The sequence below is a fragment of the Bos taurus genome, chromosome 23 (assembly GCF_002263795.3).
Source record: "Bos taurus isolate L1 Dominette 01449 registration number 42190680 breed Hereford chromosome 23, ARS-UCD2.0, whole genome shotgun sequence".
Classification (NCBI taxonomy): domain Eukaryota; kingdom Metazoa; phylum Chordata; class Mammalia; order Artiodactyla; family Bovidae; genus Bos; species Bos taurus.
The window spans coordinates 9,805,333-9,830,951 of NC_037350.1; the positions used below are offsets into that span (position 1 = coordinate 9,805,333).

Consider the following 25,619-nt stretch of genomic DNA (forward strand, 5'->3'; position numbering starts at 1 on the left):
CATTAAAAAAAATAATAACATTTAAAGAACAATGCATAGAAAAGGTGACCCATTAAAATAAATTTAAATAAACTCTTCTCCACATAGCATCAGTACATGCAAAGAACCAAGTGCCCGTTTCTGATTTATACTATTGTTTAGTCACTGTCGTGTTTGACTCTTTTGTGACCCCATGGACTGCAGCCCACCAGGCTCCTCTGTCTATGGGATTTCCCAGGCAAAAATATTGGGGTGGGTTGCCATTTCCTTCTCTGGTGGATCTTCCCGACCCAGAGAATGAACCTGCCTCTCCTTCACTGGCAAGCGGATTCTTCACCACTGATCCACAGGATAGCCCAATTCACACTATTAATGTTGCTAAAATCCCCTTCCCATGTAGCGCTTAGAATGGAATATGATAGGCAACAACCATCTCATCTCTTACCTAAGGCTAGTTCCTCTTGGCACTTGTCAGTTTTAAAAGGAAAGTGGTATCAACAGTTACGGTAATTTATTACATAGTATGTTATAGATATTAATTTAGTTTAGCTGGAAGGTAGACTCTTCAGTCCTCCTTAAAAAAAATTTTTTTTTTAATTGTGGTAAAATAAACTCATAAATATGGAAAACTCAGCAGTGGCCACAGGACTGGAAAAGGTCAGTTTTCATTCCAATCCCAAAGAAAGGCAATGCCAAAGAATGCTCAAACTACCACACAATTGCACTCATCTCACATGCTAGTAAAGTAATGATCAAGATTCTCCAAGCCAGGCTTTAGCAATACGTGAACTGCGAACTTCCAGATGTTCAAGCTGGTTTTAGAAAAGGCAGAGGAACCAGAGATCAAATGGTCAACATCCAATGGATCATGGAAAAAGCAAGAGAGTTCCAGAAAAATATCTATTTCTGCTTTATTAACTATGCCAAAGCCTTTGACTGTGCGGATCACAATAAACTGTGGAAAATTTTGAAAGAGATGGGAATACCAGACCATCTGACCTGCCTCTTGAGAAACCTATATGCAGGTCAGGAAGCAACAGTTAGAACTGGACATGGAACAACAGACTGGTTCCGAACAGGAAAAGGAGTACGTCAAGGCTGTATATTGTCACCCTGCTTATTTAACTTATATGCAGAGTACATCATGAGAAACGCTGGGCTGGAAGAAGCACAAGCTGGAATGAAGATTGCAGGGAGAAATATCAATAACCTCAGATATGCAGAGGACACCACCCTTATGGCAGAAAGTAAAGAAAACTAAAAAGCTTCTTGATGAAAGTGAAAGAGCAGAGTGAAAAAGTTGGCTTAAAGCTCAACATTTAGAAAACTAAGATCATGGCATCCCATCCCATCACTTCATGGGAAATAGATGGGGAAACAGTGGAAACAGTGTCAGACTTTATTTTTTGGGGCTCCAAAATCACTGCAGATGGTGACTGCAGCCATGAAATTAAAAGACGCTAACTCCTTGGAAGGAAAGTTATGACCAACCTAGATAGCATATTGAAAAGCAGAGACATTACTTTGCCAACAAAGGTTCGTCTAGTCAAGGCTATGGTTTTTCCAGTGGTCATGTATGGATGTGAGAGTTGGACTGTGAAGAAGGCTGAGCGCCGAAGAATTGATGCTTTTGAACTGTGGTGTTGGAGAAGACTCTTGAGTCCCCTGGACTGCAAGGAGATCCAACCAGTCCATCCTAAAGGAGATCAGTCCTGGGTATTCACTGGAGGGACTGATGCTGAAGCTGAAACTCCAATACTTTGGCCACGTCATGCGAAGACCTGACTCATTGGAAAAGACCCTGATGCTGGGAGGGATGGGGGGCAGGAGGACAAGGGGACGACAGAGGATGAGATGGCTGGATGGCATTACCGACTCGATGCACATGAGTTCGAGTAAACTCCGGGAGTTGGTGATGGACAGGGAGGCCTGGTGTGCTGTGATTCATGGGGTTGCAAAGAGTCGGACATGACTGAGCGACTGAACTGAATTGAAATTCAAAAAATTTCCCTTTTAACCATTGTAATGCATACAGTTCAGCAGTGTTCATTTCACATAGTTGCACAACATTTCTAGAACTTTTTCATTTTGTAAAAATGAAAACTCTATGCCCACTGAACAGCTGCCCCTTGCCCCTGTGGAGGTATTCTTTTTTTTAAGGGATGTGTACAGACAATTGATACTTCACCTTGAGGATCAAGAGAGTTCCTCAAATAGAATTAAATTATTAAAATTAAAATCTGTACCACGAACAGAAAAAAAATATCAATCGTAATCATAGTAGCCACCATTTATTTTATACATAATACTGTGTGGCATACTACTAATTGCTTCATGTGAAATTTAATCCCAATAAGTTATGCATGAGGAAAAATGCAGTCAAATCCCTTGCCCAAGGTCATTAACCAATGAAGCAAGGATTCGAAACAGGTATGTCCACTCCAGTGCTCAAACCCATACTTTTAACAGCAATGCTATCATGTCCCTGCACAAGGATCACTGATTCACATAGGTCAGCATATATGAACATCAAAAAAAAAGAACATCAAATCACAAGAGAAAACATTTTAATATGAATCAGCTTTTATAATACACAACATATTTGAACCTAAAAGGCATAGTATTCTTCCCCTATGGAAATAATACTCAGCATAAAAAAGTCTTTTGAAGGCTGGAACTATTTTTTACTTAAGTACTTACTGTACCTTACTCTTAAGTGAATTAGTGGTGCTTTACTTAACTGCCAGGTAATAGAATAAAAACAGGAACTTTCAACTTCTAATGAAAACCAAGTCCCCAAAGAAAATACACCTGCAGATCCGGAAGGTGGAGGAGCTCCAGAGCGCTGCCATTCTGTTGCTTCTGCAGCCAGCCTCCGGATGTATTGTTCATTCACTGACAACAGGATGTTTTCTGGTTTAATGTCAGTGTGGATGATACGGCACTTGGTGTGTAAATAATCCAGACCCTGTAACACCTGAATGGGAACAGAACAGTAGACTTACAAACACTGAATACAAGTCTTCCTGGAGAAGAAAAAAGCTACAATACAACACTGTGAAAAATAAAGATATAAAAATGATATGGTAGTTTCCTACAGAGAAGAAAGCTTTTTCTTTTTTTTAAAGAACTTCCCCAGAAAGATTAATTTTAAACTATAAACAAAGGAAAGAGTTTATTTGCAATGAAATGTTCTTTCAAGTTTTACAGAGTTAATTCTATTTGAAGATATTCTTTAAGTACATTATAGAGACTGAGAATAAATGGTTGACATGTCCTTTAACTACTGAAATGTAGGTGACGATGAAAGAGATTTAAGTATGTTTAAATTTAAATTTCCTTATTGAAGAACTGAGGTCTTGTGCTTCCCAGTTTGGCGCTCTGTCCAACAAAACACATTAGTTAAACAAACTGTTTGCCACTGAAGTATTACTACTTTCCTGATGACAAAACTCCTTTACTGTATATTGAAAGCTGTTTATGAGAAAATGCTCATGAATAATGTAAAGAGCGGGATGTAATTTGACAAAGTATTCTTTATCAATATACAATCCGTTTTTGCAACCAGAACTTCTAGATAACAGTCCAAAATTCTAAAATCAGGCATTAAACACAGCTCTCCATCTAATAATTAATACGGAAGATGAACCTGGGGGAAATGGTTGTGCTAAAACATTTAAAAACAAACGCAATAAACCAATAAACCCTAGAGGCTGAATAAACAATTTCAGCAATTTAAGAAACTTAGTTTTAGAAGTAAAAATTCTATTGGAAATAGGAAACTCCAGACACTTTAAGAAACTAAAAAAATTACCACATGCAAACTATTATGTATAAAATAAATAAGCCACAAGGATATATTTTACAACACAGGGAATATAGCAAATATTTTATAACTATAAATAGAGTACAACCTTGAAAAAATAGAAAATAGTAGGATACATACTTGCTGAATAATTTTTTTGACACAAGGCAGAGGAAGCCCTTGATAATTGGACTTGATGATCCACTTGAGTAGATGATGCCCCAGAACTTCAAATACCATGCAGATATCTAGGAGTTTGTTAAGGAGGAAAACGGAGACAGAAGAAAAGGGCAAGACAAGCTGTGCTCCACCCCAAGGAAATTATTATTGTATTCTTTCAGTATAAAAAGTTACAGCGCTTTACCTGAAAAAAAATCTAGCTGTCAATATTATGAAATTTCAAAGGTTAATATTTTGTCACCAAAAATACCCAAAATATGGAAAACTTGGGGGGGGAGCTGGTTTATCAGTAAAACTATGCATCTAAACAGTGATTAAAATAAGAGTGAAATATGTACATAAAGCTAGTGAGAGCACTAGGCTTAAGGTGTTGATCAGCTTCTTCCCTAATGTCAGAACTAATGTCCAGGGTAACAACTCCAACTCTCCTAGTATCAGAGCAAGGAAAAATAAATTCTGCTTTAGCTACAGAAAACAATATACCAGAACAACCTAAAAAATGTAAATATCAGCATTTTTAAAGAACAAGAAGCTGACTTGCTTTATCCTCTGCAGTGCACAAACCTGACCTTGGTGCCACTGCCACGTGTGCTGTGTGAGCACCCAGAATCCCACTGCATGACAGGAATACTCTGCGGACCTGTAGTGCTAGGGCCAGGGCACTGCGGGGATTTTAGTAGGAAGATGTTGTCTTTTCGACAGAAGTTTCTATATAAGTTGGAAAGTCAAGACATTTGTATGTAATAATGATCCAGTGTTTTAAAATAGACTTCTATTTTAAATAAGATTCTCCACTAAAGGAAAACCTGGACTCCTTAAAAAGGCCCAATCCAGGGCCTTTTGGCAACCTGGAATACCTTGCTGTGCCTACAGTAAGGGAACACATCAAGAGAAAATAAAAACCAGCTTGAAGAAACCACGGGCCGAAGTTGAGAACATTTTGCAGAGTGAAGTTATGAATTTGCTTAAACTAAAAACAAAATGAATCCAAACAAGATACTAAAATAAGGGTGTGTTCAAAATGTCTTCTTTAGAGAAAAAGTCAATTAATAAATATATAAAGTATGACAGAAATAAAAGTTGCCATTTTACAATCACTACAGTAATAACTGAACTGTTTCAGGTAAGAATCAATGAATACTAAAACTATTGATAAAGTCTGCTGGGAGAAAGAATTCTCATGGAGTTACCCTATGACCCCACAGACTGCTTACTAATTATAAAAGGAAAAAGGTACTTTTAAACAGGGAAATCCAGAAGACTCTGCCTTAACCAAGTGATCAAACATATTATCACCAATGATAAACACAAATTCACATCATGTACCCTCTGATGTAATACAATGAGAAAGAATGTAGTATCAGATCAGATCAGATCAGATCAGTTGCTCAGTCGTGTCCAACTCTTTGAGACCCCATGAATCGCAGCACACCAGGCCTCCCTGTCCATCACCAACTCCCGGAGTTCACTCAGACTCACGTCCATCGAGTCAGTGATGCCATCCAGCCATCTCATCCTCTGTCATCCCCTTCTTCTCCTGCCCCCAATCCCTCCCAGCATCAGAGTCTTTTCCAATGAGTCAACTCTTCGCATGAGGTGGCCAAAGTACTGGAGTTTCAGCTTTAGCATCTTTCCTTCCAAAGAAATTCCAGGGCTGATCTCCTTCAGAATGGACTGGTTGGATCTTCTTGCAGTCCAAGGGACTCTCAAGAGTCTTCTCCAACACCACAGTTTAAAAGCATCAATTCTTCGGCACTCAGCCTTCTTCACAGTCCAACTCTCACAACCATACATGAACACAGGAAAAACCATAGCCTTGACTAGATGGACCTTTGTTGGCAAAGTAATGTCTCTGCTTTTGAATATGCTATCTAGGTTGGTTATAACTTGCCTGCCAAGGAGTAAGCATCTTTTAATTTCATGGCTGCAGTCACCATCTGTAGTGATTTAGCCCAAAAAAATAAAGTCTGACACTGTTTCCACTGCTTCCCCATCTATTTCCCATGAAGTGATGGGACGGGATGCCATGATCTTAGTTTTCTGAATGTTGAGCTTTAAGCCAACTTTTTCACTCTCCACTTTCATCAAGAGGCTTTTGAGTTCCTCTTCACTTTCTGCCATAAGGGTGGTGTCATCTGCATATCTGAGGTTACTGGTATTTCTCCCTGCAATCTTGATTCCAGCTTGTGCTTCTTCCAGCCCAGCGTTTCTCATGATGTACTCTGCATATAAGTTAAATAAACAGGGTGACAATATACAGCCTTGACGTACTCCTTTTCCTATTTGGAACCAGTCTGTTGTTCCATGTCCAGTTCTAACTGTTGCTTCCTGACCTGCATACAGATTTCTCAAGAGGCAGGTCAGGTGATCTGGTATTCCCATCTCTTTCAGGATTTTCCACAGTTTATTGTGATCCACACAGTCAAAGGCTTTGGCATAGTCAATAAAGCAGAAATAGATGCTTTTCTGGAACTCTCTTGCTTTTTCCATCATCCAGTGGATGTTGGCAATTTGATCTCTGGTTCCTCTGCCTTTTCTAAAACCAGCTTGAACATCTGGAAGTTCACGGTTCATGTATTGCTGAAGCTTGGCTTGGAGAATTTTGAGCATTATTACTAGCGTGTGAGATGAGTGCAATGGTGCGGTAGTTTGAGCATTCTTTGGCATTGCCTTTCTTTGGAATTGGAATGAAAACTGACCTTTTCCACTCCTGTGGCCACTGCTGAGTTTTCCAAATTTGCTGGCATATTGAGTGCAGCACTTTCACAGCATCAGCTTTCAGAATTTGGAATAGCTCAACTGGAATTTCGTCACCTCCACTAGCTTTGTTCGTAGTGATGCTTTCTAAGGCCCACTTGACTTCACATTCCAGGATATACCTGACAAAAATGATTAATGAATTTAATCATGAGCAAACAATCAGGCAAATCCAAATTAAGGAACAATACAACTGGCCTGGCTTCTTTGAGGTCAGTAGGGGGTGGTGGTGGTGAATGCATGAAAGAAACTGTTCTCAATTCAAGATTTAAAAATGGACATGTTCATTTCAGTTTAGTTGCTCAGTTGTGTCTGACTCTTTGCGACCCCATGATCCGCGAACACCAGGCCTCCCTGTCCATCATCAACTCCCAGAGTTTACCCAAACTTGTGTCTTTTGACTACCTTAGAAAATACAATCAAAATTATAGTGAGATATCATTTCAAACTCACCAGAATGACTAAATTAAAAAGATTAGGGTTTCTCTGGTGGCTCAGTGGTAAAGAATGTGCCTGCCAATGCAGGAGACATGAGCTCAGTCCCTGGTCGAGGAAGATCCCACATGCTGTGGAGCAACTGAGCCCGAGCGTCACAACTATTTAGCCTGTACTCTGCAGCCTGGGAACCACAACTGCTGAAGCCTGCATGCCCCAGAACCTGTTCTCTGCAATAAGAGGCCACTGCAGTTGAGAAGCCTGGACACTGCAACAAAGAGGAGCCCCTGCTTGCCACCAGCTACACAAACACCTGTGTAGCAAAGAAGATCCAGCAGAGTGAAAAACACGATTAAATGTAGGGGAGGATATGGAGCAACTGGAGCTCCCATGCTGCACTAACAAAAGTGTAAAATGGTACAACTGCTTTGGAAAACTGGTCAGTAATTTCTTAAGAGTTAAACATGTGTCTAGGAAGTTCTTTAGTCAAGATAGAGTAACAGGGACTGGGTTTACCCTCTTGCTTTAAGCAACAACAACAAAATCAAGCAAAATACATAAAACAACAGATTTAACGACCTTGGATATCAGGCAAAGAAGACAGTGATGTCTGACAGATTACTGTCTTCTTACTGTCTTGAGACTTTTCAGGCAAACCCCTTGAGTTAAACAGATGGAACTAGTCTTGGGAGATCAAGGCAGCAGCTATGGTTCACAGAACAAGGTACTAGAGAGGAGAGAGCTGTAGAGAAAGAGAGCCCTGAAGATCTGCAATGCGGTCCGCCTCACACATTCAGCAGAGCGGTAATCAGCACAGGCATATGAGGAAACTACTGGGGGGGAGCCATCTGAAAGGACTCGAGGGAACAGTGCCCAGCATCCCCACAGGGCTCCAGCCAGGAGGACTAGGCAACTTCAGTTACAGGCGAGAAATAAACCCACACATATGTGATCAATTAACTTACAACAAAGGAGCCAAGAATATACAATGGGGACAGTAACTTCAATAAGTCATGCTGGGAAAACTGAACAGCCACCTGAAAAAGGATGAAACTAGATCATTATCTTATACTATATCCCAAAATCAACTCAAAATGTATTAAAGACCTGAACATAAGACCTGAAACAATAAAACTGTTAAAAGAATACACAGGTGGTAAGCTCCTTGACATTGGTCTTGGCGATGATATTTTGGATCTGACACCAAAAACAAAGTCAACAAAAGCAAAAATGAACAAGAACTATTTCAAACTAAAAATCTTCTGCAGAAAAAAAGGAAACAAAATGAAAATGAATAGGCCACCTATGGAATGGGAAAAATACTTAAAATCAAAGATCTGACAAGGAGTAAATAAAAAATATAAAAAAGCTCCTATGACTCAACAGGGGGAAAAGATCTCAGTCTGATTAAAACAAGAATCTGAACACATTTTTCCAGAGAAGACATACAGATGGCCAACAGGTACATGAAAAAGAGTTTGATATCACTAATCACCAGGGAAATGCAAAATAAATAGCAAGACACAGAAGCAACCTAAGTGTCCACTGATGGATGAATATAAAGAAAATGTGGTCTACATAGACAATGGAATATTATTCAGCCATAAGATGGAAACCCTGCCATTTGTGACAACATGGATGGACCCTGAGGTTGTTATGCCAAATGAAATAAGATGACTGTATGATCTCACTTATATGTGGAATCTAAAACCAAAATAAGACAAACGCAGACACAGTAAACAGACCAGTGGTTGCCAAAGGTGGGAGGTGGGGGAAATGGGTCATGGTGGTCAGAAGGTACAAACTTCTGGTTCTAAGATGAGTAAGTACTGAGTATGTAAGGTATAGGATGGTGACTGTACTTAATAATATTGTATATTTGAGAATTGCTAAGAGTTCTCAACACAAGAAAAACATGTAACTGTGTGGTGATGGCTGTTAACTTACTATGGTAATCATTTTGCAATGTATACATCTATTAAATCATTATGCTGTATACCAAAAACTAATACAATGTTGTATATCAATTATGAACAGAAAGTGAAAGTCACTCAGTCTTGTCAGCTCCAAAACCCCATGGACCATAGCCCACGAGGTTCCTCTGTCCATGGGATTTTCCAGGCAAGAAACTGGAGTGGGTAGCCATTCCCTTCTCCCGACCCAAGGATCGAATCCAGGTCTCCTACATCGTGGGCAGATTCTTTACCATATAAGCCACCAGGAAAGTCAATTAAAAAAAAAAAAAAAAAACCTGGAAAAATTCATAGTTATGGGGCATTTGGCAGAATATTTAGGAAAACCTTGCCTCAGTGGAAGGAATGATTAGTCCTCAGTTCAGTTCAGTTGCTCAGTCGTGTCCGACTCTCTGCGACCCCATGAATCACAGCATGCCAGGCCTCCCTGACCATCACCAACTCCCGGAGTTCACTCAAACTCATGTCCATCAAGTCGGTGACACCATCCAGCCATCTCATCCTCTGTCGTCCCCTCTTCCTCCTGCCCCCAATCCCTCCCAGCATCAGAGTCTTTTCCAATGAGTCAACTCTGCATGAGGTGGCCAAAGTACTGGAGTTTCAGCTTTAGCATCAAAGGATGATTAGTCCTAGCCATCTAACAAATCATAAAGGTAAAATCTGAAAAGGATCAAACTGTTTCCTGGCAATAATTGCATTGCAGAACAAAGCTCAAGATTTAAAGGAACACAAAATATCCAACAGCCAACAAGGTAAAAATCACAATGTCTCAATGAAAGACTACCAGGCAACAAAGATGCAGGAAATTGTATCTGAAAATTAGAATGATCAATAATTTAAAACTGACCCAGAACTGGCCCACTTGTTAGAATTAGCAGACAAGGAAATTAACAGTCATAGTCATTCCATATGTTGAAGAGATACAAAAGATTTAAAAAAAGAGAGAGACCCAGAGAAGAGGTGGTGTATACATATTAATATAAAAACAATGAAACCTTGCCATCTGTGAAACAGATGAACCTAAAGGGTATGCTTCTAAGTGAAATAAGTGAGACAAACACTGTACAATTTCACTTAATAATGTGGAATATCAAAGACAAAAACAAATAAACAAACACCAGAAAACAGAGTTATAGATACAGAGAACAAACAGGTGGTTGCCAGAGGGAGGATGGTTGGAGGAGGGAAAAAAAAAAAGGTGAGACCGATTAGGAACACACTTTCAGTTGCAAAATAAGTGAGTCATGGGTGTGAAATGTACAGTGTGGAGAACATAGTCAACTTTTAACATCTCTATGATAATATAACCTTAGTAGACTTATCACAGTGTGTGTGATAATTATCAAATTATATTTCAATAAAACTGGAAGAAAAAGAGAGACCCAAACTGAACTTCTGAGATGAAAAGCAGCAAGTGAGAGATGAAAAATACCGTGGATGGGATAAATGGCAGATCAGGCACTGCAGAATGAGATTAGTAAACTCAAAAGTACAGCAATAGAAACTATCCAAAATGAAACACATAAAGAAAAGTAATTCAAACAAACCCACAGACCCACAAGAGTAAGCTGTAAAGGCAACTTCTAAGTGACACAAAAAAAGGGAGGGGAGGAAGAGAATGAAGGTACTTGCTCTTTGCAGAGGATTGACAAATCATACAAGTGACGGCCGTAACCAACCCGTAGCAAACTGTGTGCTGTGCTTCAATTCTGTCCATTTCCCACTAAAAGGAATTAGGGCTTTGCAGATAAATGGCTGACCCCAGGTCTGGGATAGTAAATATACAAAATGAGACTGCAACATTTTGATGTGCCAAATAATAAAGGAACTGTTAAAAACTTTATGTGACTCTTGACTGAAGTTAAGAATTAAAAAAAGAGCCCTTGTCCCGCCCTTGGCGGGCGGCTACGGCCAGGGCCGCCTGGGGTCCGGCCCGGCAGGTGGCGGAGCGCAGGGACGGGATGGCGGCGGCCGAGCCCGTGAGCTGCGCACCGCCCGGGGCCGGCAGTAGCCGGCACAAGAAGAGCCTGGGGCTGCTCACCGCCAAGTTCGTGTCGCTGCTGCAGGAGGCCAAGGACGGCGTTCTGGACCTCAAGGCGGCTGCAGATTACTTTGGCTGTGAGGCAAAAAAGAAGAATTTATGATATCACCAATGTCTTGGAAGGAATTGACTTAATTGAAAAAAAGTCAAAAAACAGTATACAATGGAAAGGGGTAGGTGCTGGCTGTAATACTAAAGAAGTCATAGATAGATTAAAATATCTCAAAGCTGAAATTGAAGATCTAGAACTGAAGGAAAGAGAACTTGATCAGCAGAAGTTGTGGCTACAGCAAAGCATCAAAAATGTGATGGACGACTCCATTAATAATAGATTTTCCTATGTAACTCATGAAGACATCTGTAATTGTTTTAATGGTGATACACTTTTGGCCATTCAAGCACCTTCTGGTACACAACTGGAGGTACCTATTCCAGAAATGGGTCAGAATGGACAAAAGAAATACCAGATCAATCTAAAGAGTCATTCAGGACCTATCCACGTGCTGCTTATAAATAAAGAGTCCAGCTCATCTAAGCCCGTGGTTTTTCCGGTGCCCCCCTCAGACGACCTCGCGCAGCCTCCCTCTCAGCCTCCTACCCCAGTGCCTCCACACAAGCCCAGCTCGGCCGTCCAGAGCCTGCCTGAGCCACCTGTCTCTGAACGAAGCCAGCCTCTCCAGCACACGCCAGCCACCGACTTGTCTTCAGCAGGATCTATTAGTGGAGATATCATTGATGAGTTAATGTCTTCTGATGTGTTTCCGCTCTTACGGCTTTCTCCGACCCCAGCAGATGACTACAACTTTAATTTAGATGATAATGAAGGCGTTTGTGATCTGTTTGATGTTCAGATACTAAATTATTAGATTCCATGGAAACTTGGGACTGTTATCTACCTCTAACTGTGTAACATTTTAGACTTCTTAATAACCTAAGTATTTAAAATAATGAATGTAACACCTTTTTAGTTCACTGATTCTGAAATGTTCTTCCCTAATACTTTATTTTTGCTTCACAAAACTTCAACCATAAAAACAAAGGATTCTGACTGTTTCAGGAGAAAAAATGATTTCATATCCACCAACCCTCCACACCCTCAAGTAATTACTTTCTGAAATTTCAACTTTTCTTCCCATTCTGAACCCTTCTGTTTTCTTCCCCTTATATGAGAAGAAAGTTAAAGTAGACTTCAGGTCATGCGAAACAAGAAAGTTGGCCAAGGGCTCATCACTTGTTCTGTCTTCCACTTGTACTGCCACAAGACTGTCCATGTTCCTTTGTGTCCTCCAATCCAGACATTCACTGCCACTTATAACATGAAGGGTGTAAACTAGGATATATTAACTGTTTCAGTGAACAGAGTTTGTGAAGTGCCTTCTGTTTTAGCACTTTAAGTTTATCACATTTTGTTGACTTCTGACATTCCACTTTCCTAGGTTATAGGAAAGATCTGTTTATGTAGTTTGTTTTTAAAATGTGCCAATGCCTGTACATTAACAAGATTTTTTAAATAAAATTGTATAAAAGATTAAAAAAAAAAATTAAAAAAAGAAAAAGAGACATCTAGAGACACTGAAACACTGACTACATAAAGGGACTAAGAAACTGGTCCCCAATTTTTTTATGAAAAATAACTATGTTGGGGTTATATTTTAAGAGTCTCTGTCTTTTGGAAATACTTTCTAAAATAATTATGGATGAAATAACATATTTAAGACTGGTCACAAAATTATCAGGAGATACAGACAAAACAATATTGGTTATGAGTTGATAAATTTGAGAATGGGTAATGGATCTCTGAGGATTCAAACTATTCTATTTCTGTATATACGAAATATACCAAAATAAGATATTTTAGAATGCAGATTGCTTAAACAAACAAACCAGAAAAGAGAATTTTAAGTTCCTAGCTTTATTATCGGAGAAGGCAATGGCACCCCACTCCAGTACTCCTGCCAGGAAAATCCCATGGATGGAGGAGCCTGGAAGGCTGCAGTCCATGGGGTCGCTGAGGGTCGGACACGACTGAGCGACTTCACTTTCACTTTTCACTATGATGCATTGGAGAAGGAAATGGCAAGCCACTCCAGTGTTCTTGCCTGGAGAATCCCAGGGACGGGGGAGCCTGGTGGGCTGCTGTCTATGGGGTCGCACAGAGTCGGACACGATGAGGTGACTTAGCAGCAGCAGCTTTATTATTAACTTTCCTTTGAGAGAAGCATTACAATTTAACAACAGTGTTGTTTTAATTTGCAAATAGTGATATAAAAATGATCAAACATTTAATAGCTTAAAAACAAAAGAACTGGGTGAAACAGCAAAAGGATATGTGAAAAAAAATTTTGTGGGAGATGGTGTAAAGAAAAAAGGCTGAAAATTAATTAAGAGCCACACTTAGAGTGTCTTATGAACAAGAAGAGCTAGCAAAAGAGGTAAAATACACACCAGAAAAAAAAAGTACCCTAAAACATAGTAGGTCACATAGGTGGCCAAAAAATGACACTGACCCATGTTAATATTATGTAAAGATCAGCTGTTACTTCTTAATCACTCTTCTCCCCTCACCACCCATGGAAGTAGAACGAACGCATTTATACTGAAGTCTATGACTAACTTCTAGTTCAGAGTCCTTGTGATACTTCAAAATGAGAAAGGACAGTGCTCCAGAGAAAAAGCAGTATACCCAGATACAAAGAAAATCACAGATATGTGGCTCCATACAGTTATACCTATGTTGTGAAAAGAGATGAGAGGCAGGAGAATGACATAATTCATTAAACCTTAACTCAGTGCTCTGCGTTTTATCCTTTTCAACCTCTAGACGCAGCAAATAATGCCTTAACTGAGACAGTTGGGAGACAAGTAGGAGGAAGGGCAGAGAGAAATGGCTAAGGATAAAGGGAGAAATTAGTAAAATAGGAACTCAGTGGACAGAAACTACAGAGAAACCATACGGTGATGTTTAGAAAACATCTTAGAACTTGAAATTCAAAATCTATTAAGATATTTCAATAATTAAAAAAAAAAAAAAAAAAAACTCTTCTTGCTTAGGGTCAAAAAAAGGTACTCTGCATTACTAAGGAGATTATACAGACTATTTCTACAGTTTTACTATAATGTTCCCAAATTAAGAGAGAAATTTGGCACAATGACAAACATTACAAGGTCAAGTAATAGGGAAACAGAATCCAACAGCCATCACAATATCCTATATGGTTTATTTCTTGGTTTGCCTCCCTAATTCTTTGAAAAAATGTGTGCACACACACACACACATAGTAAGTCACCTATGAAATGACCACAAGACATAAACTGATGATTCATATGGCATGATTCTTGTATCTGTATTCCTTAGAGATGGAAGGCAGAGGGCTATGATTTATACTTCTCCAAGGAAATAACTGAAAACTAACTTCAGAATGACAGATAAAATCCTCATGGTATCACTTGTTCTCTCTCCTTTCTTATGCTTTCTCCATGTGTTTTAGTTCAAATCTCTTAAACCACAGTCCACATGATACTACAGAGCCCTACGTAGCCCATTTCCTTTAACAAATCACTGGCTACAGTGTGTGTTAAGAGAAGCTAGACATGCAGGGAAAGTAGAATGATTCATGAAATCTTTCCTTACACATTTTTAAACACTTTTAAAAACAGTTTTAGACTCTCCAATCCAAGTGAAATTCATCTTTTATTCTGAAAAATTTGCTAGGCCTTTACAACCATAGCTGTTGCAACAATCTTTCAATCAGCTCTTTGCATGTCACACTGATATTAACTTAAGGGGGCAGGGGGGGGAACAGCTAACATTTCTTCCAACTTTAAAATTCTAAAATTTCAGATCAAAACATAAAACTAGTAGTTTTTTCATTACGACAGAATATGAACAATTACATTTAGATTTTAAGCATAATCTACATATACAGCCTCTTAAATACTGAGATAATAAAGTGCACTGAATTCTTATTTAACCTACTATTTCTCAATAATTCATTAAAATCTGTGTTAATTGATAAAATAGAAACTTTACTTAGTATTAGTACTACAAGTCTTTCTTTTTAAAGTTTCTTTTGACTTCAGTTTTAATTTGCCTGAAAAAAGGAAAAAGTGTAAAGCAATAGCTTTAAAAAACACACCATACAAAAGATAGACATGATTCACAATGTGTTCAAAAGTTTACAATAAAATAAAAACATTTTGATTATAGTTTGAGAAAAGAGACCAATGCAAATCTCATTCCTTTCTTTGAAATAAAGTTATTTCATGATTTGTTTTCAAAATAGGTTCTAAAAAGGATACGTGTTCCATTAACTCCTGATATTTTAAAGTCATCTAGTAGTTGAACAACCATTTCTCTATTTGGATCATTAGGATCTGAATTACGAACCTGTAATAGGGAAGACAATATTTAAACAAAGGGAAAGCACAGAAATAAACCAAATGGTGAGGGAGGGGATACCAGCAGCATATGTAACAATGGATTACTTCAGAAAAGAGCTTATACAAATCTGTAAGACAAACATAAAATTTTAATAGCTCAAAGAACTTAATAAAAACAGTTCACAAAAGAAAATACAATCAACAAAGATTGTATTATATAGTTACTGTTCTAATTATAACATTTTGCTACTTACTCCCAAATTAACTGCTAGTTACCAGGCCAGGAAGAATTCAGGAGCTTTTGCATGATGCAAATCAACCATAGCACTAACCATACTGCTTATTCAGCCTTCATTTTTTTCATAGAAAAACCTCTCAGGGAAGGAAGCAGTACCCTGATTTACTTTGGGGCATGAGCTCATCTTGTTACAGACTAGCACATTGAAAGTACTTTCCTGAAGCTCTCTTGGTCTAGCATCCTTGCTTTTCTGAATGAAAAATCTAAGGCTCAGAGGAAATAAAAAGATGAGTTGAGGATATATTCAGATAGAGCCAGTCCTAAAAACTCATGTCTTCTCACTTGGGATTCAAGCTTCTTCTACCTCACTGACATTTCCGAATTTTTAAGAAAACTGAAAATAAGTTCTTGAAAATATTTACCTAAGTTTCCAAGTAACATAAGGGACTTAATAACTACAGTGCTTATTTTTATATTAAATATTTTTAAAGACTTTAAAACAAAACAGAAGTTATATATTTATTCACACTTCTTTTATTTTAACCATGACAGGAAAGAAAACCTGGCACATAAAACATGCTCAATAAACATTTTTATTTGCAAGGTTTTTTTTCAGTGTGCATGTACAGGGAGAGTTGCCATCACAGCATATTCTACCAGTTCCCTACCAAATACACAGAATGTGTAAATACTGTCTTCTTCTACCTCTGTAAGGATACTGGAACTTTACAGTAAAACTTAGCCATATCAAAAAGTATGTATTTGGTATGTCTTAACTTGAATAAAACTTTATTTATAACGTAGCTCACACATACAATCTAATACTTACTGATTTCAGCAACCGGATTTCATCAAGTGCAGTTTCAGTATAATGTTCAGCACTTTTAACTACTTTCATTGCCACGAACTTCTTTCCCCTAAGAAACAAATACAGGCAATTAAGACTAAATGTCTTACCTTTCAGTTTCGCTAAGATTTAACCATAACTGGGAGACAGTGATAGAATGTATATTGATTTCATGTTTCCCTGGTATTCAAACACAAAGAACTATTTCTGTGGGATCATCTGCACCTGTTAATAGCACTAACTGGCCATATTGAACTTATAAGAAGAAGAAAATCTGTTCCTAGATAATGTCAATCATCAAAACATTTTCTCTGAGTTAAAATCCACTTTCTGAATGCTCCATGAACCCATGTAAAACCATGAAATGGAGATAAGTAAGGGGGGAAACTTCACCAAATCAGAAGTATTCTGTATACTTATATAGTAAAACCTAAAAGGTTAAAAGCTATAATATTATACTTTCCTCTAAGAAGCCAGAAGAAATACTTGGGTAAAAAACTGATAAAAATAGTGCATAGATAGCAATTGCTGTCTCATCAAAGATAGAAGATACACTTTAAGGTAAACATCCAATGTTAACTGCCTGTGATTTTTATGTAGAGGTTTTAGACATATGGCTGTATGGCTGAGCAAATCTGTTATAGAAACAAAACACAAGAAAATAATTTCACACAGGTTGGTCTAGGATACCATCTAAAAATTTAGCTCTATTCCAGTGGGAAAAACTATGAACTAATACACTATACTTTCTTTGAGTATCTGTAATGTTTTGAATTTGGGAGTTTCAAGAGCTTTACTGATAATAATTCAATCTTGTGTCTCCTCTAAGGTGCTGCTTCACCAGAGGAAAGTCATTTGCCCAAGAATATAAAGATTATCAACTATAAGATTTTTATTAAGAAATCAGTCTAGAGCTAGACTAAAAGTGGAAAATTAAACACAAACATTTAGGAACCACCTAATCCTCTTGTACTAAAACTTACTGAATATCCCATGATAGCCACACAGTTGAAAAGTGTCCCCAGCCCAACTTTCGGATCACATGATATCTCCCATTGAACAGATCTCCAATTTTCACAAGATGGTAACCTCCTGGAAGAAACAACAGAGGGAAAGAATCACTTACTTAGGAAAAAAAAAATCTCACATTTTCCAACATTTATACATCTTCAGCAAATAAAAATGGTTTCTTTTAATACAATCAATTCAACAAAAGAAAATTTTAAATCAAGTCAGCAACACAGTATTATTGAGCTCATGTTAACTTGAAAAAAAAATTACTTTTCCAAAACACAGCACAACGAAACAAACCAGAAGACCAGAAAAGGCTGATAACAGTGGCAGGAATCAAAGGATTTAAACACCTATCTCTGCCTGCTGAGAAGAACCAAGTTCTCCTCAATGGTAAGATACATTCTGTTACAAGATCCAATCCTACCCAAGAATCCTGGAATGTTTTGTAAAAGAAACAAAATACATCAGGCAATCTTATGCCATGGTTTTTAAGTATCCGTAATTCTAATACAATGTAGCTGAGCAATCATCACTTTAGAAAAGAGTAGAGAAAATGTGTTTTTCAAAAGTCTACATACCAAATCTTATCACTGTTCACTTCTGGATGATAGCATTATAGATAACTTTTGTTTTCTTTTTGTTTAATATATTTCTGAAATTTTTTAAGGAAAATATGCACTATCATTTTTTAAGGAAAAAGAGAGTAGATACATTTAACTTAAACTAAGCTTTAATTAAGTCAAACTAAAAGGAAATACTAATTCCTATACTTAGAGAAAAGGATGCAATAAGCAGAAAGCATTAACACCATTTATGCTGATAGATCAAATATTCAAATGAAAGAGTGTACACATGAATTATATCTTACTTGATATCTCCTCACAGAAAACCTTACCTTTGCAGTAATCATTGGGATCTTCCTGCTCATCATCATCAGATCCCAGGATCTCCTCTTCTTGCTCGGGCGGGTCACTTTCAGAGTGCGGAGCAGAGCCTCGGGGCTGAGTTTCAGATCTAAGAAATAATACAAACATGTTCATTCCATTTGAGCAGAAGAAAACAGGACCCATGAACAGATAACACAAACAGAATGTTACGCAGTGGCAGCCTAGGAAAACATTACCTATCACTTTACCTCGCGTTAGGAAAAGCCTAGTTTTAAAAAGTCAGTACATGATTAAATAAAATCTGGAAAATATATAAAAGTACAACAGGGAAAAATTACTTGAATCTCAATACTCAAAACTGCTGGTAAAACTAGATCTTCCTCCAGTAATTTGCTGTTATTTTTATTAAAAAACATACTTTATAAACAAATTTGTATCCTGCTTTTCCTATTATATTGTTAACGTTCCCCCTCATTCCTATACAATCTCTTAAATCTACTTCCTTTAGTGGTATCACTATCTACTCTGGTACATTCTGTCAGTACTAAAAATTAAAGCTGTTGAGTATTTTTAGACAATTTTTATTCTGCATTTAGAATTATTCCCCTAAACTACCAGATAAAGATAGAAACATTTTCCCTGTTTATAAAAATAACACGTTAAATATAGGAAATTTGAAAAATAATTATTTTGTTCTAAAACATCTCTATTTTGAACATATTAACACTTTGGATTATTTCTTCCCAATCTGTGCCCACAAATGTTTTTTATATAGTATGACTTTTCTGAAAGAGCTGTAATGAATTACATCTCCAGACACACATGGGCTCCGAGTATTCAAGTATTACTAAATTTCAAAAACTTGGTTTATTTGACAGGTTAAAATGTTATCTTATAATGTACTAAACACTTAAAACTGATTCCTTTCTCTACATGCCATCAATTACTTATATTAAAACTTTTAAGCACTGAGTAAGTAGTTCAGGAGGCAGAAAGACTTGGATTTGCATTCAGGCTCTGACACTTAAAAGCTGCCTGCTTCATGAAGCTTTGAGCAAAAGAAGTAGTGTCCACATCACTCTTTTCAGCAGTTGCAGGAAAAGGAATTTTAATTCCCATTTCCCAGTATTTTATTTGCATTTTCAAACCTTTTTCATCAGATTGTTTTTTTTTCCAAAAGATTCAACAGAAAAAAATTGAATAGCAAAATTAATGGGCTGCTGAGACATAACTACATTGGCAAGCATGACTAGATTTGAATTTTCAGTGGCCATTCCAACCTGCCTCACTCTTGGTACTTTCTGTCCCTCAGAGGATACACAAGTAGTTACAAAACTGCATGATTCAATTCTTAGTGAAAGCATGTCTTTGGGAAACTTACCTGGCCTACTTTCCTAAGTGGGAAAGAGTCTGAATGAACATTTCCAAATTTATTAAGACAGGTTTCTAAAACAAATTCTCTGATTTCAAACTTGTTGTCTTACAATTTTTATTTTAAGAACTGTAATTGAAAAATTTTTGAAAAGCAGTGAAATATTGAGTTGTGAAAAACGGACATGCAATTCCCACTTTTTTCTCTTGAATGTTCCTTTTCTACAGACTCTTGTATTGTTTCAATGATGTACTGCCTTCTTTCATCTTTAGGACAGGATTTATAGTCTCTAAGTTTCCTTTAGATCCTTGTATTATCTTGGCTTTCTCAAACCACCCATGTTTTACTAAGCCATGGTTTTACACATGATGTCAATCAATGAACATCAGACAACTCAATAAAAGCCTCTGCCAGAAAAAGACAAAAACCCAAAAAAGAAAGAAAATTTGAGAAAACAGAGACAGTTACTATTAGACAGTGAGGAAAAGATGATAACATGATTAAAGAGTTCAATATCACTGTAACTTTGATTGATGGTTGTTATAATAGTATAAAATTTCTGAAGAAATATTACAGAAAGAATTTCAGCTTATTAACACTTGAAACTAAAAACCAGTCTTCCTAGAACAAAAAGGGAGAGTTCTAAAATAGTTTCAGTCCGTGCTTTAAAACTTTTCATACCTATCAATATTTCATGTCACAAGTATATGCTATTTATATTTAGAAGAAAAACCATTGTTATCAGTAGTTTAAAGCTCTCAAAGCATACAAAATTTAACCCAGTACATCTACAAAATCTCCAATATAAACTGAAATGAACAACAGATCAAAATTTAATAGCAGTATGCTTCCAAAGAAGTCAAATAATCTATAACCCAATTAAAACACCAGTAATATTAGAAATAGGAATATACTTGGCTGTGGTATAGAACAGAATCAAGGCAAAAATTTGGGAAGAAAGCTGAAAGCAGTGGAAAAGCTTGACAGTTTTGCTCTCCTTATACTTCCAAGCTTGTTCTGACACAAAGTCTGGAGTGTGAATCAAGAGGTAAATAAAAGCCAAGTTAGAATGTTTTCTCTGATTTCGAAGGATCCTTTCAACTCAAGATTCCATTGGTATAATCATCACCAATCACTCAATAGCAAAACCAAAGCACTAAATAAAAATTTACTGAGTCTTTTGTAGTCAAATACTATATATTCATAATCATCATAAAGAATATGCTATTTATGAATGTTCACTTACACATTTCATGAATTCATATATTCAAATTAGCCACACAAACTCCACACTTCTACATTTTCTAAAGAATAAATGATGAAGAAATTCCTGTAGTTTAAAACAAAAAGTAAAACCAAAGAAACTGTTAAGTCCATTCTGACTCACTAAATTGGTCTATAACCTACTAGTGGGTTGCATTTGAAAACACTTTCCTGGAAGTTACTTTAACTTCTTTGTGTGTGTGTTAGTAGCTCAGTTGTGTCCGACTCTTTGTGACCCCATGGATTGTAGCCCACCAGGCTCCTTCGTCCACAGGATTCTCCAGGCAAGAGTACTGGAGTGGGTTGCCATTTCCTTCTCCAGGGGATCTTCCCAACCCAGGGATCGAACCTGGGTCTCCCACAATGCAGGCAAATTCTTTACCATCTGAGCTACCAAAGATACAATTCACATGTCATAAGTTCACCAATCTAAAGTGTACACTTCACTAGTTAAAGTATATTCAGAGTTGTGTAATCTCATTACAATTTAAATTTAGGACATTTTTATCCCCCTCCCTCCAAAAAAAGCCCCAACCCATCAACAGCTACTCACTATTACACTCTTCCCCCAGACTCTGGAAAACACTGGTCTACTTTATGTGTCTATGAATTTGCCTATTCTGTGTATTTCAGATATAGAAAACCACATACTATGTGGCCTTTGTGACTATTTTCACTTAACATGTTTTCAAGGTTTATCCACGCCATAGGGTGTTATCAGTACTTCATTACTTTTTATGGCTGAATAATATTCCATTATATAGATAGGCCAGACTGTAATTTACCCATTAATCAGTTGATGGACATCTCTACTGTTTCTATTATTTAGCTATTATGAATCTTGCTGCTATGAATGCTCCAGAAGAAGCATATGCAATTGTGTTCACAGCAGCACTGTCTGAAATAAGGAAAAGCAGAAAACAACTAAATGTCCATCAAGAGGAGAAACAGGTAAGTTATAGTATTTTGATAAAATATATCCAACAGTAAAAACGAAGATCATGGCATCCGGTCCCATCACTTCATGGGAAATAATGGGGAAACAGTGGAAACAGTGTCAGACTTTATTTTTTGGGCTCCAAAATCACTGCAGATGGTGACTGCAGCCATGAAATTAAAAGACGTTTACTCCTTGGAAGGAAAGTTATGACCAACTTTAGATAGCATATTCAAAAGCAGAGACATTACTTTGCCCACAAAGGTCCGTCTAGTCAAGGCTACAGTTTTTCCTGTGGTCATGTATGGATGTGAGAGTTGGACTGTGAAGAAGGCTGAGTGCCGAAGAATTGATGCTTTTGAACTGTGGTGTTGGAGAAGACTCTTGAGAGTCCCTTGGACTGCAAGGAGATCCAACCAGTCCATTCTGAAGGTGATCAGCCCTGGGATTTCTTTGGAAGGAAAGATGCTGAAACTCCAGTACTTTGGCCACCTCATGTGAAGAGTTGACTCATTGGAAAAGACTCTGATGCTGGGAGGGATAGGGGGCAGGAGGAGAAGGGGACGACAGAGGATGAGATGGCTGGATGGCATCACTAGCTCGATGGACGTGGGTCTGAGTGAACTCCGGGAGTTGGTGATGGACAGGGAGACCTGGTGTACTGCAATTCATGGGGTCGCAAAGAGTTGGACACTACTGAGCGACTGAACTGAACTGAGCTGAAAAATGAAGAAGTTACATCCATCAGTATGAATGAATTGCACAAACGTAAGATGGAATGCAAATAGCAAGCTGTAGAATATATACAACGTATCCCACCTTCAGAGTTTAAAAACATACAAAACAGCCAATGTGTAGTTAAAATATAAATAATTGCACAACTGCAACTAGTCAGTAAATAATTGTTGGAGCTCTGACACACAGTATGGTCATTATAGACAATAAAACTATATTACAAACATCAAAATTTCTAAGAGGCTAGATCTTAACTGCTCCTACCACTGGAAGAAATAATAAGATATAACAGACGTTAGTTAACACTACAATGTCAATCACAATGTGATATAAATTCATCAAATATGTTATACGCATTAAACGTACACAGTATTATATGCCAATCATATCTCAGTTTTTAAAAAGCTGAGTAAAAAGAAAGAATAAAGTAACAACACAAAAGAAATACAAGACAAATTCAGGATAGCTATATTCCACAAGTGAACTACTAATATAGAGATATGATCAAGGAGGAGTACACATGGCATCATATACAACAATGAGATTTTCTTAGGCTGAGTAGGAGCTACTATTATTTATTTGTTATTTTATTGTTTATACTTCAAATGTTTTATTTAAAAAAAATTGGCTCTGATTGCTTTTAAGTATGACTCCAACACATGGCTGGCTTAATGCCATTTGGCTAAATCATTATCATACATTTGGAAATCTTATTGACCTTACCCATAAACTACCCCCAAAAGTGCCTTTACACTGCCTGAGGTTGCTGCTGCTGCTGCTAAATCACCTCATCGTGTCCGACTCTGTGCGACCCCATAGACGGCAGCGCACCAGGCTCCGCCGTCCCTGGGGTTCTCCAGGCAACAACACTAGAGTGGGTCGCCATTTCCTTCTCCAATGCGTGAAAGTGAAGTCGCTCAGTCGTGTCCGACTCTTCTCGACCCCATGGACTGCAGCCTACCAGGCTCCTCCATCCATGGCATTTTCCAGGCAAGAGTACTGGAGTGGGTTGCCATTGCCTTCTCCGGCCTGAGGTTAATCATGTTTTTATCACAAAATACAAATGGAGGCAATGGGGAGAGATTCAATTGCATGCCTAATTCATGGGGAGAAAAAAGTACTTGCAAAAAATTTTTCTATAGTTTTTGTTTTTTATGCTCAGTTTTACTGAACAAAAAAAAAAAACAAAACACCTACATGGATATAACAATCATGTAGATTAAAAAACTGAAGAACCACTCCTAAAAAGCAACAAGTCCAGATAGTAAGGTCAAGTGCTACTACATTTTCAATGAAGAGTTAATTGAGTAATTCTTTTTTAAAAATTCTTTTAAAATAAAGTGTACCAGTGTATCTCTAAGAGCTAGAAAAGCTCTCCAGTTAATTTGACAGCACTAGCATAAACTGACATTCAAAGCAGAAACCCTGACATCCAAAGCAGTCGAAAGCAACTCATCTACAGAATGAGGATACTAGCTGCTGTGAGAACCTGACATTTAACATAATAATTAGCATAATCTTATTATGTATGTGTGTGTGCTGAGTCGTATCTAACTCTTTGTGATCCTATGGACTGTAGCTCACCAGGCTCATCCATCTATGGGATTTTTCAGGCAAGAATACTGGAGCGGGTTGTCATTTTCTCCTCCAGGGGATCTTCAAGAATCAGGGATCAAACCCATGTCTCCTGCATTGGCAGGTGGATTCTTGACCACTGAGTCACCTTGTACATAGGTAGTGATTAATATATATTACTTATTATTAATGCGTTTTAAAGTACAGGTACATATTTTAAAATAACTATGTTGACAAGAGTATGGAGAAACTGGAAACTTTGTGCTTTGCTGCTGAGAATGTAAAAATGCTGCAGGTGCTATGAAAAGCAGTATGGTGGGTCCTCCCCCCCTGCCCCCAGATTAAAAACAGAATCACTATATAATTCAACAATTCTACTCTGGGCATATACCTAAAGAGTTGAAAGCAAAGACTCAAAATGTTTAATGGATATATAGAGTTTCGGTTCTATGAGATGAGAAGTGTTATGGGGATGGATGGTGGTGATAGTTGTACAACAGTGTGAATGTACTTAACATGACTGAGCTGTACAGTTAAAATGGTTAAGGTGGTAGATTTTGTTATGTGTATTTTACCACAATTTGGGGATAAAAAAAATCAACATAGGAAAAAAGCAATCCCAAAACATTATGAGAGAACTTGTAACAGTGCCTTAGCATGATGCTGTGATGTCACAACAATATCTAGACTCCTAGATCTTTTAACTAAGCAGGAAATAAAGACTAAAGCAAAAAAAGTCATCACTTTATTGTTAGTTTAAAAAAAATGAATATAATTTGTAATCAATATTAACAATTAAGTAATTTACAGCACATTCAAGTAACTGGAGAGGTACTATTTAAGGAAAGTTAAGACACACCATTATGATGAAAAAAGCAAGTAACTGGATAATATATATGTGTGTGTGTGTGCTTTAATTTTTTAAAAAATGTATACAGGTACATATATTAGTAAACAAACTAAGAATTGCAAGGATACAGACAATTGTTAACAGGTTGGTTCCCCTCTTGGAAAAGAGTGAATAAAAAATTTTGTCTTATATAGTACAATTCTGAATTGTTGGCATCTTTTCCTATGAGAATTACTCAGGAAACAGCCACATCATTTCAAAATAGGCAAAATTAAAAAAAAAAAAAATTCAACTTACTGTTAGGTTGGGAAGAGTGCAGGGAGAATGGACTTCTCTCATGCTCAGCTGCTG

At 37.4% G+C, this 25,619-nt stretch overlaps 2 protein-coding genes across 2 annotated transcripts in view; one reads left to right on the plus strand and one right to left on the minus strand.

Annotated features, from left to right (window-relative positions):
• Positions 1 to 25,619, minus strand: part of SRPK1 (SRSF protein kinase 1) — a 73,529-nt gene that overhangs the window by 19,751 nt on the left and 28,159 nt on the right. Inside the window, 6 exon segments of the mRNA XM_002697203.5 lie at positions 2,791 to 2,956; positions 3,926 to 4,032; positions 15,470 to 15,557; positions 16,618 to 16,705; positions 17,619 to 17,727; positions 18,545 to 18,663. Of these exon segments, the coding sequence (XP_002697249.2) occupies positions 2,791 to 2,956; positions 3,926 to 4,032; positions 15,470 to 15,557; positions 16,618 to 16,705; positions 17,619 to 17,727; positions 18,545 to 18,663 (677 nt within the window).
• Positions 11,140 to 12,137, plus strand: LOC786783 (transcription factor E2F5-like). Its single transcript, XM_059880540.1, has one exon. It carries the CDS (start codon positions 11,479 to 11,481, stop codon positions 12,034 to 12,036), a length of 558 nt encoding a protein of 185 aa, XP_059736523.1. The 5' UTR covers positions 11,140 to 11,478; the 3' UTR covers positions 12,037 to 12,137.

Bases quoted from the DNA above. Each gene is read 5' to 3' on its own strand.
- LOC786783 (XM_059880540.1), top strand. From the start codon at position 11,479: ATGGACGACTCCATTAATAATAGATTTTCCTATGTAACTCATGAAGAC.